Source organism: Anser anser (genome assembly GCF_964211835.1).
Source record: "Anser anser genome assembly, chromosome: 12".
NCBI lineage: Eukaryota > Metazoa > Chordata > Aves > Anseriformes > Anatidae > Anser > Anser anser.
Genome location: NC_139733.1, coordinates 8,138,381 through 8,153,520, shown reverse-complemented (window position 1 = coordinate 8,153,520; position 15,140 = coordinate 8,138,381). Strand labels below are relative to the sequence as shown.

General features: G+C 46.8%; 1 protein-coding gene across 4 annotated transcripts in view; it reads left to right on the top strand.

The window, feature by feature from the left end:
* Positions 1 to 15,140, top strand: part of RAD54L2 (RAD54 like 2) — a 62,151-nt gene that overhangs the window by 42,014 nt on the left and 4,997 nt on the right. For all 4 annotated transcript variants that reach the window (XM_083795068.1, XM_083795071.1, XM_083795069.1 and 1 more), the window contains 17 exons: positions 1,846 to 1,977; positions 2,721 to 2,953; positions 3,679 to 3,861; positions 4,138 to 4,271; positions 5,572 to 5,768; positions 6,487 to 6,829; positions 7,701 to 7,878; positions 8,501 to 8,752; positions 9,254 to 9,372; positions 9,673 to 9,788; positions 10,799 to 10,898; positions 11,235 to 11,440; positions 12,258 to 12,433; positions 13,209 to 13,405; positions 13,520 to 13,716; positions 14,229 to 14,318; positions 14,900 to 14,992. In XM_083795068.1, the coding sequence (XP_083651194.1) occupies positions 1,846 to 1,977; positions 2,721 to 2,953; positions 3,679 to 3,861; positions 4,138 to 4,271; positions 5,572 to 5,768; positions 6,487 to 6,829; positions 7,701 to 7,878; positions 8,501 to 8,752; positions 9,254 to 9,372; positions 9,673 to 9,788; positions 10,799 to 10,898; positions 11,235 to 11,440; positions 12,258 to 12,433; positions 13,209 to 13,405; positions 13,520 to 13,716; positions 14,229 to 14,318; positions 14,900 to 14,992 (2,946 nt within the window). The remainder of the gene's footprint in view (positions 1 to 1,845; positions 1,978 to 2,720; positions 2,954 to 3,678; positions 3,862 to 4,137; positions 4,272 to 5,571; positions 5,769 to 6,486; positions 6,830 to 7,700; positions 7,879 to 8,500; positions 8,753 to 9,253; positions 9,373 to 9,672; positions 9,789 to 10,798; positions 10,899 to 11,234; positions 11,441 to 12,257; positions 12,434 to 13,208; positions 13,406 to 13,519; positions 13,717 to 14,228; positions 14,319 to 14,899; positions 14,993 to 15,140) is intronic.

Here is a 15,140-nt window from a genome sequence, read left to right as displayed (position 1 = left end):
AAGACCATCTAATTCCAACCCCCCTGCAATGGGCAGGGATGCCTCACGTCGGCTCAGGCTGCCCAAAACTCCATCCAGCCTGGCCTTGAACAATTCCAGGGATGGGGCATCCACAGCTGCTCTGGGCAGGCTGTTCCAGTGCCTCACCACCCTCTGAGTAAAGAATTTCTTCCTTATATCTAATCTAAATCTCTCCTCTTTTAGTTTAAAGCCATTACTCCTTATCCTATGACTACACCCCCTGACAAAGAGTGCCTCCCCAGCTTTCCTGTAGCCCCCTTTAGGCACTGGAAGACCACTGCAAGGCCTCCCCAGGGCCTTCTCCAGGCTGAACAACCCCAGCTCTCTCAGCCTGTCTTCATAGGAGAGGTACTCCAGCCCCTTGATCATCTCTGTGGCCTCCTCTGGACTTGTTTTAATACTTTCATGTCCTTCTTGTGCTGGGGGCCCCAGAGCTGAGCGCAGGCTCCAGGTGGGGGTCTCACGAGAGCAGAGCAGAGGGGGACAATCCCCTCCCTTGCCCTGCTGGCTACGCTGCTTTTGGCTCAGCCTAGGACAGAGTTGGCTTTCTGGGCTGCAAGCGCACATTGCTGGCTCATGTCAAGCTTCTCATCAACCAGCTCCCCCAGGTCCTTCTCCTCAGGGCTGCTCTCAATCCATTCTCCACCCAGCCTGTGTTTGTGCTTGGCATTGCCCCAGCCCAGATGCAGGACCTTGTATTTGCTGGAACAGGTCTCTCTTATCTTTCCAACTGCTATGGAAGCTTAAACTAATTTGACAGAAATGCCGTATCCTTGATACAGATCATGTTTGCTCTGAGGATAGTCTGGTAATAAATGGATCTGGTACTGGGGACAGTGAAACAATAGACTGGGTGTACTTACGTTCATACGTAGCCATATTCTTTCGTTCATGTTTTGACAAGCAGTGAGATAGCAGGCAACATAAATAGTTAAGCATCACCCTTCTCTTCCAGCAATGGGAGTGACCTCAGTAACCATATGTCAGGACGCAGTTCCACAATATGTCATCTTGTGCTGCCTTCTAATCTGGGTAGTTTCAATGATTTTATGCCTCTGCCTCTCAGATGGGTGTGTGAGGACAGAGGAGCGCAATTGCAAGTTATGTCAGTGGTCTAGGAGTTCCTGAGTTGGCTTTACCACATGGGAAATGTGTAACCTTCTTTAAGTGTAAGAGTTCAAAATATTTTGCATTAAAAAAATAAAAACCAGGAGCTATTTAAAATACTTTTACTCTTGGGGAGTAGGTTGTAGCCCCAGAAGAACGTGGTTGCTTGCTGAGTCACTGCCATGGTTCTTATTTGGCCCTGTTGAGCTCACCTCTCCCCCTGCTTGGCAGTACTTAAATATGCAGGCAAATGGTCTTGATCAGCAAAAGTTGTTTATGATATGTGGGATATAATTTTTACAATGTCTCTACTAACAAAGGACAGTTATCATCCCTTCAGCAGTTGGTACTTTCTCTGCTGGATGGAAAACAGAAGTGGAATGAAGAAAAAGGAAATGCTTTTCCTTCTGAGACAGAAAAAAAAAAAAAGAGGGGGGGCAGAACGACTTCAGTATGTGTTTGGTCAATGTGCCCCAGCCAGGGCATTCAATGGAGAGGGTGCCGTCAGCAATGGGCTATTGTTTAGGCATATTGAGAAAGAAAGCGATTGTGACCCAGGAAGCTGAGTCATAGCAGTGTTTTAGACAGTGAGAGTCTGTTATGGAAAATTCCAGGGCTAAGTTATTAGAGCAAAAGTGGAAGGAAATACTGTCTGGTTTCTGAACAGTTTTGTCTCCTTTCCCCCTTATTATGAATTACTTATTGTCATGTTTGTAGAAGACATCGTTTTCAGAACAGCAGAAGCTACCCAGCTCCCCCCTCAGGTCCTTGCTGAGGAAGTGATCTGTCTCGATAGTACCAGCAGTGGCAGTGAAGATGATGCTAAAGGAAAAAATAACATTAAAGATGGTAAGTGACCGGCCGTCTTACCCAGGCTTCTCACAACATGCTATTTGTTCAGTCACAAACCTCCTATGTTCAACTAGTCAAATGTTCCAGTCGTGAATTGCTTTGGATTTTTGTAGGGCTGTTGGTTTCCAAATATATGGCCAATTTTTGCCTTTGAGTCCTAAACTGGCATTTCTAGCCTGGCCTGTCAGGCACTTTAGCAAACTTGTCTTTATGTCTGTTTTATAAATAAACTCCATTTTACTTAGTGCTCTGGTGAAGAATGCTTACGCGAGATGTCGCATCGTCTGCTGTGTATAGGCAAGGAGCATCTGAGTACTCAAATCTGCAAATTAAAGCACTTTTTGTGTCCTTTGTCCCAAACAGATCTAACCTGACTGCTTTACACTACTCTGATTTCTTTGGCAGTTGTTAAAGACAGTGTATCGACAGATAAAAGGCATGTCTGGATTTGAGAATTAACAGGGCATGTGGAAGAGAATGTAAAACACATTCACACGCACAGAAACTACCTCGTGTTTAGTGTTCTCTGAAACAATGGGAAACTCCAGTTTTTATATGCTGGCCCGAGGGACGTCTCGTGGGCCTGTATTCTGCCTGCTTGTTCAGAACAGGTCATTAGGCCAGGGTAGAATTACAAAACACGGCAGCCTTATTTTCCTGCTATAGCTTTTTTTTCCACATGCGATAAACCCTGCTGTCAGTTAAGCTTTGCCCCTTTTTCTCTCCTGTTTTGGTTACAGAAGTGATTGAGCTGAGTTCAGGAGAGGACGATGCCCTCCAAATCGTGGACAGCAGTGACTCTGGCAATGAAGGGGAGGAAGACGGCAGCGAAGAGAGCAGTGGCTCTCATGTGAATGATGCCTTAAATCAGTCCGATGCTTTGGGGCAGGTCATTGTCAACATCAACCATCCACCAAACGAGGAGGATATTTTCCTGGCTCCCCAGCTTGCACATGCAGTAAAACCTCATCAGGTAGGCTTTATTAGGCTTGGAAATGAAAGGAGTTCAGCCAAGCCTGCTTTGTAATCTCAGCAGAACTTTTGGTGAGTTCAGTGACCAGTCTGGTTGTGGCAGTTGCAGATGTGGGCAGTCAAATGATAAGGAGAAATTAAAGGAAGGCCTGGGTTACGTATAACTTTGGCTATTGTTGTAATTTGATTACAGCCCTTAGCTTTTATTTCAAGGGCCCATAGTCATAATCAATAAAAAAGATAAAGAATTTAAAATATTTTACTTGTTTCTGGCTGCACTTGTAACAGAATTCCTTCAGCTCTCAAAGGTGAAATATTTTGTAATTATTAGAGTTCGTTGTGATGGCAAAGAAGTTTCTTATCTGGGTACCCTTATGATGGATGGTGTGGTGAAATCTGGAACAGACAGGAGTGTTTTCTTTGCATGTTTAGGCAAACGTTTTTTTAATCAAATTGTATTTATAAACAAACTAACCAACCCCAGTTCAGATTCTCTGTCTCCAAATTAATGTTAGATTTATTGGTATCATATCCTCAGAAAGTTTTATGAGAATCTAAGAATAGCATCTTTTTGAGCCTTCCCTAGCTTAAAATGCTGCAGTGAACTTAAAACATCCCATTTATATTTTTGTGGTTATGCAATCCTAATATGTTAGCCACTCTCTAAATATAAACCTATTTCATTTTTTCCCACCTTTTTGATTCCTTTTCTACTTTTCTCTCTAGATTGGTGGGATCCGATTCCTGTATGACAACTTGGTCGAGTCCTTGGAGAGATTTAAAACCAGCAGTGGGTTTGGGTGTATTTTGGCACATAGCATGGGCCTGGGCAAGACCATACAGGTCATCTCTTTCTTGGATGTACTTTTTCGGCACACAGAGGCAAAGACTGTTCTTGCCATTGTACCTGTAAGTAGCCCATGTGGAAGGCTGACTGATCACCTTCCTTGGTCTACTTCCTTCTTTGTGTAGAGAAGATTGATTGGTATCCTATCTCTCATCACACTCTGTCATACCCTTGCTGCTCTTTTCCCCATTTCATTCCCTGTCTCCCTGAGTATGCATGTTGTAGTCTGCTGCTCTTGTCTGGGCACAGCTGGGGGGCATTCCATGCTCTTATTTCTGCTGTTAAAATCCTGAGCCACTCAGCTGGGTTTTCAGTCCTTCCGTCGCTAACTTTTTCAGGTGAACACGCTCCAAAACTGGCTAGCAGAATTCAACATGTGGCTCCCAGCACCTGAAAACCTTCCTGCTGATTACAACTCCAAAGAGGTCCAGCCCCGCACCTTCAAAGTCCACATCCTGAATGATGAACACAAGTAGGTGCCAGTAAAAAGCCCTTTTGAACATTTAGACCGCATCTTGAAGAGCTGTTACCAGAATTGCTGCTGCAGACTGCTAAGTTTGGGCTAATTCTGTGCCATCAACTCCCAGATCCTTCCCATTCTACATTTGTGTATGCTGTTTAGAGGGGAGGATTTTGGTACCTGGGAGAGATTGACTGTATCTTTCATGCAACATTTGTATCTTGTACTTCCTTTTCACTCTGCTTACTCACCTTTCTATTCTTCCATATATGCTGAAATCAGAAACCCAATTGCCAGACCCAGAGCTGCTTCTGCAGAGATGAGCAGAAGTGCTGTGTTGTTTTTCTGGTGGTACATTGCTAATATTATCAGAGTCCTGGGACTCCTGACACGTGTGCTCCTTATACCATATATCTCTTGTATTTTAAATGTTTTTTTCCCTGAGATTTTTTCATACGCTTTAAGGATTCTTCTACCCAGCACTGTGACTCTCTGTAAGCTGTGTTGTCCTTGAGGGATTCTGGCAATATACGCAAAGCATCCTTCTCCAGAAAGGAGCAGTCAGTAATTGCAGTTACCAGAGTGGTGTGCGGTGCATTCTTGGCCTGTGGATCTCCGCTACTTTCTGGGTCATTTGGTTTGCATAGATCAGGATAGTGTAGCAATCACGGGGAACTCTCAGTTCATCGGCTGTGTTCATACACTCACCTGTTGAGGTCTCCTGAGTAGAACGTACTTTGAAGCTGCGGATGCTGCTCCAGCTATGTATTTACTGTTGGATAGGGCTTGGTGTGTTGGGCAGGTTGGGTGAGGACAGTGCCTTTATCTGGACCAATTCTGAGCAGGCTAGCAGGGGAGGAATAATTCAGGGATGCTTGCATTAGAAAAGAACGGAGTAAACAAGTAGAGGGGTACCACTAACCACCACATACATCATTAGCAGCTCATTCTGAAAATGGGTTTTGCAGAAGCTCAACAGCTCTTTTAAAAGGATGCTCGCAAGTTTGATGTGCTTCTGTACAACAGACCTCTGCAGCTCAATTCCTGTAAGGACTTGTCATTCTCAGCATGCTACCTGTGACAAACTAAAAGGCTTTTATCTTTTCCTATGAACCTGATTGTCTCCAAAAAAAAAACAACCCACCCACAACAATTTCATTGTATTCTTCTGTCTGATTTCATGCTAGAAAATACTTTAACTGTATATGACCTTTTCTTTAGCAGACTCCAGTCCAGTGGTACAAACTGAAACTGGAGAGAAAGCTTACAGCTTATTTCATTTCTTTTTGTGGTTTTTTTTTTTTTGTTACAGAACAACGGCTGCCCGTGCAAAGGTGGTGAATGACTGGGTGATAGAGGGTGGTGTGCTGCTGATGGGATATGAGATGTACCGTCTTCTCTCACTGAAGAAGTCCTTTGCCACTGGCAGGAAGAAGAAAACAAAGAAGCAAACTGGCCCTGTCATTATTGACTTGGATGAGGAAGACCGGCAGCAAGAGCTTCTGAAAGGTGGGGAGCTGGGGTGGGGGGGAGTTCCTGTTGTCTAGCAGGCTACCAGCCATGGCAGCACATGCAAACAACCTATCATTGCTTGTTTCTGGGAAGTAGTAGAGTGAATAATAGTCAGTCTTAGCGCTGGCAATAGTTACTTTGTTCTTTGTAGTCACTGGAGTCAGGAGACTTACTGCAGTAGATATATTTGTGCTCACCTGCTTCCTGCCTGTAATACAAGTGCTTTCAGGTCTCTTAGCTACTTTTGGCTAGAAGCCAGAACAAGTCTAAGAATGGGTTGTTCACTTTTAGTATTGTTGACATGACCAAGCTTTGCTGGGTAGAATTGCATCTTTGGAGACAGAAGGTTGTTCAGCTCTAGCTGAGTCTTTCATTTTTGCAATGGCTGCAAGTAAGAGTGGAAGTCAGTATCGCGAAGTTGGAGATTTGTTTGTGTGAGGTCTGCCAGTCAGATCTGACACAAGACACACAACTTGATGCAATGTAGACCACTGAGCAGAAATCAAGGGCCAGTCAAGTCTGATCAAGACCACATTATGCTAAATGGGAGATGGTGTTGCCTCCTGAATCAGCCTTGCTCTATGCCACCCATGAATACTGCTTTTTGTCTTTGATAACTGCCCCTCTTTTTCCTTTTGTGAAGTTGGTGACTGTGTAAAGCCAGAACTTTCTCTTGTTCATCTCAGACTAACGCTTTAATGTTTCTTGTCCTCAGGGATTGAGAAAGCTTTGTCTCGCCCTGGCCCAGATGTCGTGATTTGTGATGAGGGACACCGAATAAAGAACTGTCATGCTAGTACTTCACAGGCCTTGAAGAACATCCGCTCCCGCCGGCGGGTGGTGCTGACTGGCTACCCACTCCAGAACAACCTCATTGAGTACTGGTGTATGGTAGACTTTGTCCGGCCTGACTTTCTAGGCTCGAGGCAGGAATTCAGCAACATGTTTGAGCGCCCCATCCTGAACGGGCAGTGTATTGACAGCACCCCTCAAGATGTCCGTCTCATGAGGTATCGCAGTCACGTCCTGCATAGCCTACTGGAGGGCTTTGTGCAACGGTGAGTCCACAGGGAGTTGTTAGCAGTTTAGTCCATGCAAACAGCTCCTTCACCCCAAATTAACCTGCTTGTTTGCTGAGTTTATGCAGTACAGCTAATTGTGCTGCCTTCTTGGGCTTGAGTTTTAAACGGTTACGTTAGCTGTCTTTGTGGGAGGGTCTTAAGCATAAAGAGAAAAGCAGAGAGCTTCTCAGGTTAGCAGCTCCATATTTCTCTCAGAATTTGTGTCAGCTGCAGAGTGGTCTTTGTGGCTGTGTTTTGCCTTCGGGGTAGAAGTAAAGTTAGTTTGTTACAGTGCTGAACACTCATGTAATGGAGAACAGCACCTCTAACTGTACTAGAATGGCCTCAGGTTTATTTGAGTGTCTTAATAGTTAATTCAGATGTGCACTCTTTGATATCCCTTATACAAGGATCTGAAAGTATTTCATGAACTGTCGGTTATGAAAAGTAACAGTGCTTCTGCCATTCTGGAGACAAGTCAGCTTTGTTTCTTGGTCAAGGGTTCTGAGGTGCTGGATCAGTGATCTGGATGGAGTGCCTTAGTCATTGGCAGAGGTAGAAAGAAACCTTAGATCTTATTTCTGTTTTTCAACTGCCATGGAAAACAAGACTTTCATCACTCTCCTAACACTGTGACCTGTGCTGGAAGATTGTAACATTTGAGATCTCTGTAACTGTGCTTACTGTTGGTATATGGCTGCAGGGAGAGTATCTCATGAGTGTCATGCGTTAGAGAGGCATGCAACTAGAGCTCTTTCTTCCTGCAGACAGGTGGGCAAGAAGTCAAAATCTTACCCTGCAGGCAGCCACAGAGATATCAGATTGGGAAACTCTTCCCTCTGTTTATTTTTCTTTATCGCCTCCACAGGCGAGGTCACAATGTGCTGAAGGTTCAACTCCCCTCTAAGGAAGAACATGTCATTTTGGTACGTCTATCAAAGATCCAGCGGGCCCTTTATACGGAGTTCATGAGCCGGTTCCGTGATGCAGGCAACAGTGGTTGGCTGGGACTGAACCCACTCAAAGCTTTCTGTGTCTGTTGTAAGGTAGGTTTTGGCAGGAGTTGCAAAGACGTATTCTTATATGTAAGGGAAAGACAGGAGTATGAGTCAAAAGAAAAGGCAGGAATATGAGTCAAAATAGGAGATAACTGTGGTTGGCTAGATACATCTTCTTTCCCTAGAGCTTCCTGCAGTGTTCCAACAGAATTGTTATCTCCATTTACAGAGCTGGCGTGCAGGGATGTTAAACATTTTGTTCAAATTTGTGCAAGAAATCTGCAGCCATCAGCTGAAGCAGTACTGGACTGGTACCTTGTCCATTTATCTGGTACAGCATGAACCAAGCAGCTTCCTCTGCATTTGTGCTGTGTAGGGGTGCACTGTGGCCTTCTGTTTTGTTCTAGGGAAAGAATTTGGTGGTTTTAAAGTCAGGAGAGCCTTAGTTAAGACAGGCCATACCTGGTGTCATGGCAGAATCATGTTTCGCTACCTTAATACGAAGAGAAAGTCAGTCTGATCGCACCTTACAATTCCACGCAGGGATGGTGATGAGATGATTGAAGTATTATTTTTTCCAGCTGAACTGCTGTAGGAGCTTTCAGTTCTCAAACATTGTCAGGTAGCAGGCCAGCACAGGTCTAAGCACTATCTTTTCTTGCCTCTTCAGATCTGGAACCATCCTGATGTGTTATATGAAGCTCTGCAAAAGGAGAATCTAGCAAATGAGCAGGATTTGGATGTGGATGACCTTGGCACAGCAAGTACTAATTCCCGCTGCCAGCCTCAGGGAATTAAAGTCAAAACAGAGAGTAATGCTTTGGCATCACCAGTTGGAGAAGCTACCAACAGCAAGTTCCTCCAGAGTGTTGGCTTCAACCCCTTTCAGGAGAGAGCAAATCAGGTCGTTACTTATGAGTGGGTGAGTACCACTGCTGGAGAACTCTTTGTTTGGCAAGTTACAGTACACATAGACTAGATATTACTCTGAAAGACTGTACCTCTTTTTGTTAGGGCAGCTTTCTGAAGTAAAGACTCTTCTATTTGAAAGCTGGATATTTCTCATCCAGTTTCTCTGCCACAGAGCATCTTGGTCAGCATGTCTGCATGGAGCTGGGTGGGGATTTTGTGACACCTGTGTGACTGGAGTGCAGGTGACACTCTTACGGAGAGATCTCGAGATAGAGCAGAGTGATGAGAGGTTAGGAGGATGCTTGCTCATCCATTCTTCAAGCAGTTTGTCATTTGGAGCTTCTAGAATGGGAAGTAGCAGTGGTTGGAAATAACATTGTCACCTGAACCTGACTGGATGGATGAATACAACCTCTCTGCAATGACTTATTTCTCTCACCTTGAGACAGGATTGTTGAACTAAACAGGGAATGAGCAACTCCACCTGTAATAGTCTCCTGTTTCTCGGTAGGCCAAAGACATCTTGTGTGATTACCAGACGGGTGTCTTGGAGAACTCACCCAAGATGGTGTTACTGTTCCACCTCATTGAGGAAAGTGTGAAGCTTGGAGACAAGATTTTGGTCTTCAGGTAAGCGAAATACCAGTGGCTGATCCTACTAAATGCTCAAGTAGTTGAATCCCTTCTGGTACTAGCAGGTTGTTACACAGGGTGAATGGTGTAGCAGTTTCCCTTTTCTCCTTTATTGTATCAGGCCCTTTTTTCTCTTCACATATTTCACGCTTCTGCCACTATAAAGTTCACTAGCAAGAGGTGTGCTACAACAGGCAGGGTTTGACCCCATCAGTGCTAGTGTGGTTGGGGAAGAGTTCTGATATTCCACTTTTGCTGCTGGGGCCTTTCTCCTGAACAGAGTCCTTGGTTTTACAGCCAGAGCTTGTCCACTTTATCTGTCATTGAAGAGTTTTTGGCGAAGAGACCAATGCCAAGTCCTCCAGGCTCAGATGGAGGAGTTCACAACTGGGTCCGAAACATCAACTATTACAGTGAGTGCAGCCAATCCCCCTCTCTTTTGGTGTGACACTGATCTTCTGTGATGGACTCATATCTGAAAGCATCCCACCATCATCCTGTAGTTGTCCTGGGTGTGTAAATGCTCGTCTGAAGCATTCTTCTGATGAAGTTTTTTTCAGACTGTTCTTGGGAATTTACTCGGGAAGATGTCAGTTCAGTTACAACTCCCTGATAATTTCTGTCATTTTTGGCATCTTACTCAGAAGATGTTAGACACCTTTAACATCTACTCACACACTGGTGCTTTTTAAAACTGTAAAAGATACTTTTGAGCTTCCTGTTCATCTGTTTTCTAGATCTTGCTTCCCAAACCAGAATTACTGTGGAATGGTTTCACTACCTTGAGGCTTTGAATTCCTCCTTCCCTCTTCCCCAGCTTTAAATCTTTTTCTGGCAGGGGTTGTTACTTTGTGTTGGCTACTGACCAGGACTGAGAGGAATGGTGAATGTGGTGTTCCTGGTTTTTGCGGAGCTGCCAGAAGCAAGCTGCTGCTCAAGAACAGAGACTTGACACTCTCCTCTGCACACCTTTAGACTGTTGTTCTCTGTGCTCTGATCCAATTGACAGGGTTTTGCCAAAGCCTTTCACAATCTCCTTTCTCTTGGTTCCTTGAGCTTCCAGCATATATGAAGCTGTTGTGCCTGCTGCTCTTGCCTAATGTCTGCCTTGCCTAATACAGAGCCTTGATGTGCTAGGTGCACTGTAGCACTCCCAGTCTTGGCCTTGCCAAGCTTGAGTAATGTTTTGCTTGTTCTTTCAGTTGAATAAAGCCCAAACTGGCTGGCTGCATTGCACCTGCCTGACTGGGCAAATAAGAGGTACAGAGTGGTTCAGTTGAGGTCCTGGAGTGCATGATTTGAGGAAGACCCAGAACTGGTTGGGAGACAGTGCCAAAGCTGAATGGTTGGGAAGCGGGTTTGTTCTGATGGGATTCCCCAAAACATGCAGAGCTTTTAAAAGTGTCCTTAATTTCCTTCTCAGGACTGGATGGCAGCACCTCTGCCTCGGAAAGGGAGCGACTGATTAACCAGTTCAATGACCCCAGTAACACTTCTGTGTGGCTCTTCCTTTTGTCCACGCGGTAAGTTGGCTGGAGCAGAAGGGTGCGATGGAGAGCTCACACTGCTCCTCTGTATGTGCATGGGTTTTCTGTTCTTAGCTTCCTTTATACCTTGCTTTCAAGACTCTCTGGCATGATAGTGCCATCTGCCCCTGAATTCCCTAGGGGTGTAAGATGTTAGCTTTAGTCCTTTGCAAACTGTTAACAACAGTCTTGGAAACCAGACATGGGTCTGAAGTTGCCTGTATGACTGGAGGGAAATTTCCGTGGTGTCAGCATGGCTGCGATGGTTGTCCCTACCTAGAAGCTTTGAATATTGGCCAAGGCCGCAATTTGAAATTTTCCTTTAATTTACAGTGCTGGGTGTTTGGGTGTCAACCTCATTGGAGCAAACAGAGTGGTGGTGTTTGATGCTTCTTGGAACCCATGCCACGACGCCCAGGCTGTGTGCCGAGTGTACCGCTACGGGCAGAAGAAGCCATGCCACATTTACAGACTGGTGTCTGATTATACCCTTGAGAAGAAGATCTATGACCGTCAGATCTCCAAGCAGGGCATGTCAGGTAGGTGTGTGGGCATGGCACTCTGATCTTGCCTTTCCCTCCTTTTGGCTTCAAGTCCCATTTCTGTGGTTTTCATAACTTCTTTTTTTTGAAGGTTGAAAACCAAACAGCCAAAGAAGTTGACAGAGGTACATTATCCTAGGGCTGCATTTGATGTTTGAGTCAACAGTGACACAAGACCCTGTAAGAAACGCAGGGTGGAGCAGTACGGGTTGTAGAGCCAGCATCTTCTAGCACAGTTGTGCTCTGCATTGCCATTTTACCTTCCTTGCTATTCTCTTGGTTACAAGAGACTGGGAACTTGGGCTGTGGTCATCCTGTTTCCCCCATGCCTGAACACATAGCATGTCTTAAACTGGGCATTACTTACTAAATAGCTCCTTACCTCCATTTCTCCAGCATCAACAGAGGGGAAAAAAGCCAAATAAAAATACACATTGATATCTTTGACTGTACTTACTTAAGAGCCAGAAATAATTAATTCCCTCCAGTTCTGACCTGCCATTGTACCAAAAGTACCTTTTGTGCTGGCTTGTGCTAGCTGTCAAGCTGCTCTTGTATCTTGTATGCAGCTGAGGGTTGTAGTGACCCAAACAGAGTTCTGCTGCCTGTGTCCTGCTTTGTCTCAAGACCCAGCTCCAGAGGCAGCAGCCCAGCATGATTGACTCAGTGTGCTGTCTTGCACTTGAGGTGGAGTCTCCTAGCAGCTGGCTTGGCTCCCAGGAGAGTCTTGGATATAGATGTTTTCTCCATGTGCCCTGTGCAGCGGTATCCACCTCTTCTCTTCTCAGTTCACCCTGTTCCCTTCCTTTTCCAGATCGGGTGGTGGATGATCTGAACCCAGTGCTGAACTTTACCCGACGGGAGGTAGAGAACCTGCTGCATTTTGTGGAAGAGGAATCCGACCCTGCTCAGCTCTCCCTCAATCCAAGCAAGATGAAGGAGTCGGTTCTACAATTAGCCTGTCTCAAGTATCCTCACCTCATCACCAAGGTAAGAACAACTTGCTTCCTTCCTGTACAGCACTGTGTAGACTGTAGGAGGCAGGAGGACTGCAGGAATCTGGCTGTGTGATGGGGACTTGGTGGCAAGAAGGACACATTGGTATGCTGGTGGGAATAGGGCTCTCTCTAGAGGAATTTTTGCCTAAGAGCCCTGCCCGTCCCTGCAGTATCTTCTACGCATTTAGAGCCACCTCTGCCCTGGACAGGTTTGGGGGCAGGTTGTATGGCACCTCTTTTTTCAACATGGTGCTGTACTAGGAAGGTGTCAGTGGCAAATCGTGACTTGCTGCCAGCTCTCTCCCTGGGGTGGCTTTAAAACAATGCTGGAACAAGCCAGCACTTGGCTCCGTTAAGGAGAACCCTGCTGGTAGGGTGGTGCTGCAGAGTGGGCCTGTGGCCCGGTGCCATGGGACTCTGGTGGCTGTGGGACATCACAGTAGGCTCTGTGCTTTGTGCTCCTAGCCTGGCCTTCAGCTTGTGGGTTGTGCTATGTACCCACACACTCGTGGTGGGCGATGGCCCAGACTTGGCAGACAGGATGGCTTAGCTGACTCTCAGTCGTTTCTCAAGCTGTGCCTTGGTCACTTCTGCAGCATTGCCCCAGATAGGCTGTGCTGTGACCAGCTCTGCCTCCAAATCCCCTCTTCAGTGCTCCAGTCCTGGAATGGGGACAGTGCTGACACAGGGAACAGGGTGGCTGTGGGGTGTGTTGGTTCCCTCTTGTGGTGAGCTGGTATCAAAACCTCTGTGCTGTGGGGTTGCAGGAGCCTTTTCAGCATGAGTCACTGCTGATTGACCGGAAGGAGCACAAGCTGACCAAGGCAGAGAAGAAAGCAGCCAAGAAGAGCTACGAGGAGGAAAAGCGAGCATCCGTCCCCTACACCCGGCCGTCCTACGCACAGTATTACCCAGCCAGTGACCAGAGTCTGACGAGCATCCCTGCCTTTAGCCAGAGGAACTGGTGAGTACCTGCATCTTCCTCTTCTTCCTGCACTGTAGATGTGAAATGATGGGGCGGAGGATGCTCAGCCCTGCTGGTGGGAGCACTGCACTTTCCTCCCTCCTCTCTCACTAGGCGACCAGCCCTCAAGGGTGAGGACAAGCCAGTGGCAAGCGTCCGCCCAGTTCAATCTACCCCCATTCCGATGATGCCCCGACATGTCCCCATGGGCAGTGCAGGATCAACCTCAAGTTCCAACCCTGCTGTCAACTTCCCCATCAACTATCTACAGCGAGCTGGTGTCCTGGTGCAGAAGATTGTCACCACCACAGGTGAGTTGCTGAAGCAGGAGTAAACTGCTGATGCTCACAGGGGGTTATGATGCCCACACTGAGCTGAGGAGAAAGGTAAGTTGCTGATGCCCACGAGGACTGTGGGCAGACAGGCATCAGAGCAACTGGTACCACTGCTCTGCATTTGAGCAGTTCCCCTGTATGGGGAGGAGTTTGCCTGCAGGTGTCTAAGGGACATGTGCCTGGTGGGTTGTTGGGAGTGAACTCCGTGAGAGGGCCAGCAATACTGCTTCCAGACAGGAGTGGAGTCACCAACTGTTTGTGTTGGGACAAGGGAGATACTGTACCAGAGCATCACGGCTTTTGCTTCCTCAGAGCCTCTGTTGCCTCCTGTGCTGCTCAGAATTAAATGTGGGGCTTGCTTCTAGCACAGCACAGAGAGGAGAGTAATGCACTGCAAACAAGGGGGTTTGGTGGTACATTTCCCCTCTCCTGGCTGTGGCTGGCATGTGGTTTCACAGGCACTGTTCTATTTCTTCTTCCACTGCCAGATATTGTGATTCCGGGTACAAACACATCCACTGATGTACAGGCAAGAATCAGTGCTGGTGAGAGCATCCACATTATCCGAGGGACGAAAGGTAAGTTCCTCTGTCTCGGTAACATTTGTGAATAGGGGCTTGGCCAATGCTAATTCACAAAGAAAAGGATGTAATATCATCAGTTAGTCCCTCGAGAGGGAAAAATACAAGAGGAGGAAGAGATCTGGACTCCACAGTGGCTCTCTTGCAGCCCATGGTGTGCTCCTGTAGCTGATGCTTCAGGACGATTGCAGTTGTGGCTGCTTCTGCCTCTGAGAGGAGCTGTTGGACTTTGTTACTGGGCTTCTTGTTCTCACAACACCCGTTGCATATTCTGGGGCAGCTAAATGCTTTTCCCAGTGCTCCCACAACGAACGTAGCTCCAAGCATGAAGCTCCACGTTTACCACTGGCAGCATGTTGGGAGTGGGTGAGCTTCAACCCAGGAAAGCTGAAAAGGAGGAAATGGGGAGTGGGGAAGGGCGCAGAAGCCTCCCAGTGATCTTCCTACGTGTTCTGTGGGCCTGGCCTTACGCAACGCTGCTGTCCTGTTCTTGCCCAGGCAGCCTCGCTGGCTCACCGATCCGGGGCCCTAAGCTGAGACCAGAAACCCTGAATGAAGTTGTTCTGCCTCTGTTCCAGGGACGTACATCCGGACCAGCGATGGGCGGATTTTTGCTATCCGGACCACTGGGAAGCCAAAGGGCAACGAAGATCGTCGGACGGCTGCCTCAGGTAGGGGCTTGCTCACATGCTTTCCTGCCCAAGTGTCCGGGATGTGCTGTTCCCTGGCTGCCTTCCATTGGTCCCATGTTCAGAGCTGACCCACAATCTTCCTGTGATATCCACACCTTTCTCTCCATCACTGCCTCTCAGCCCCCAG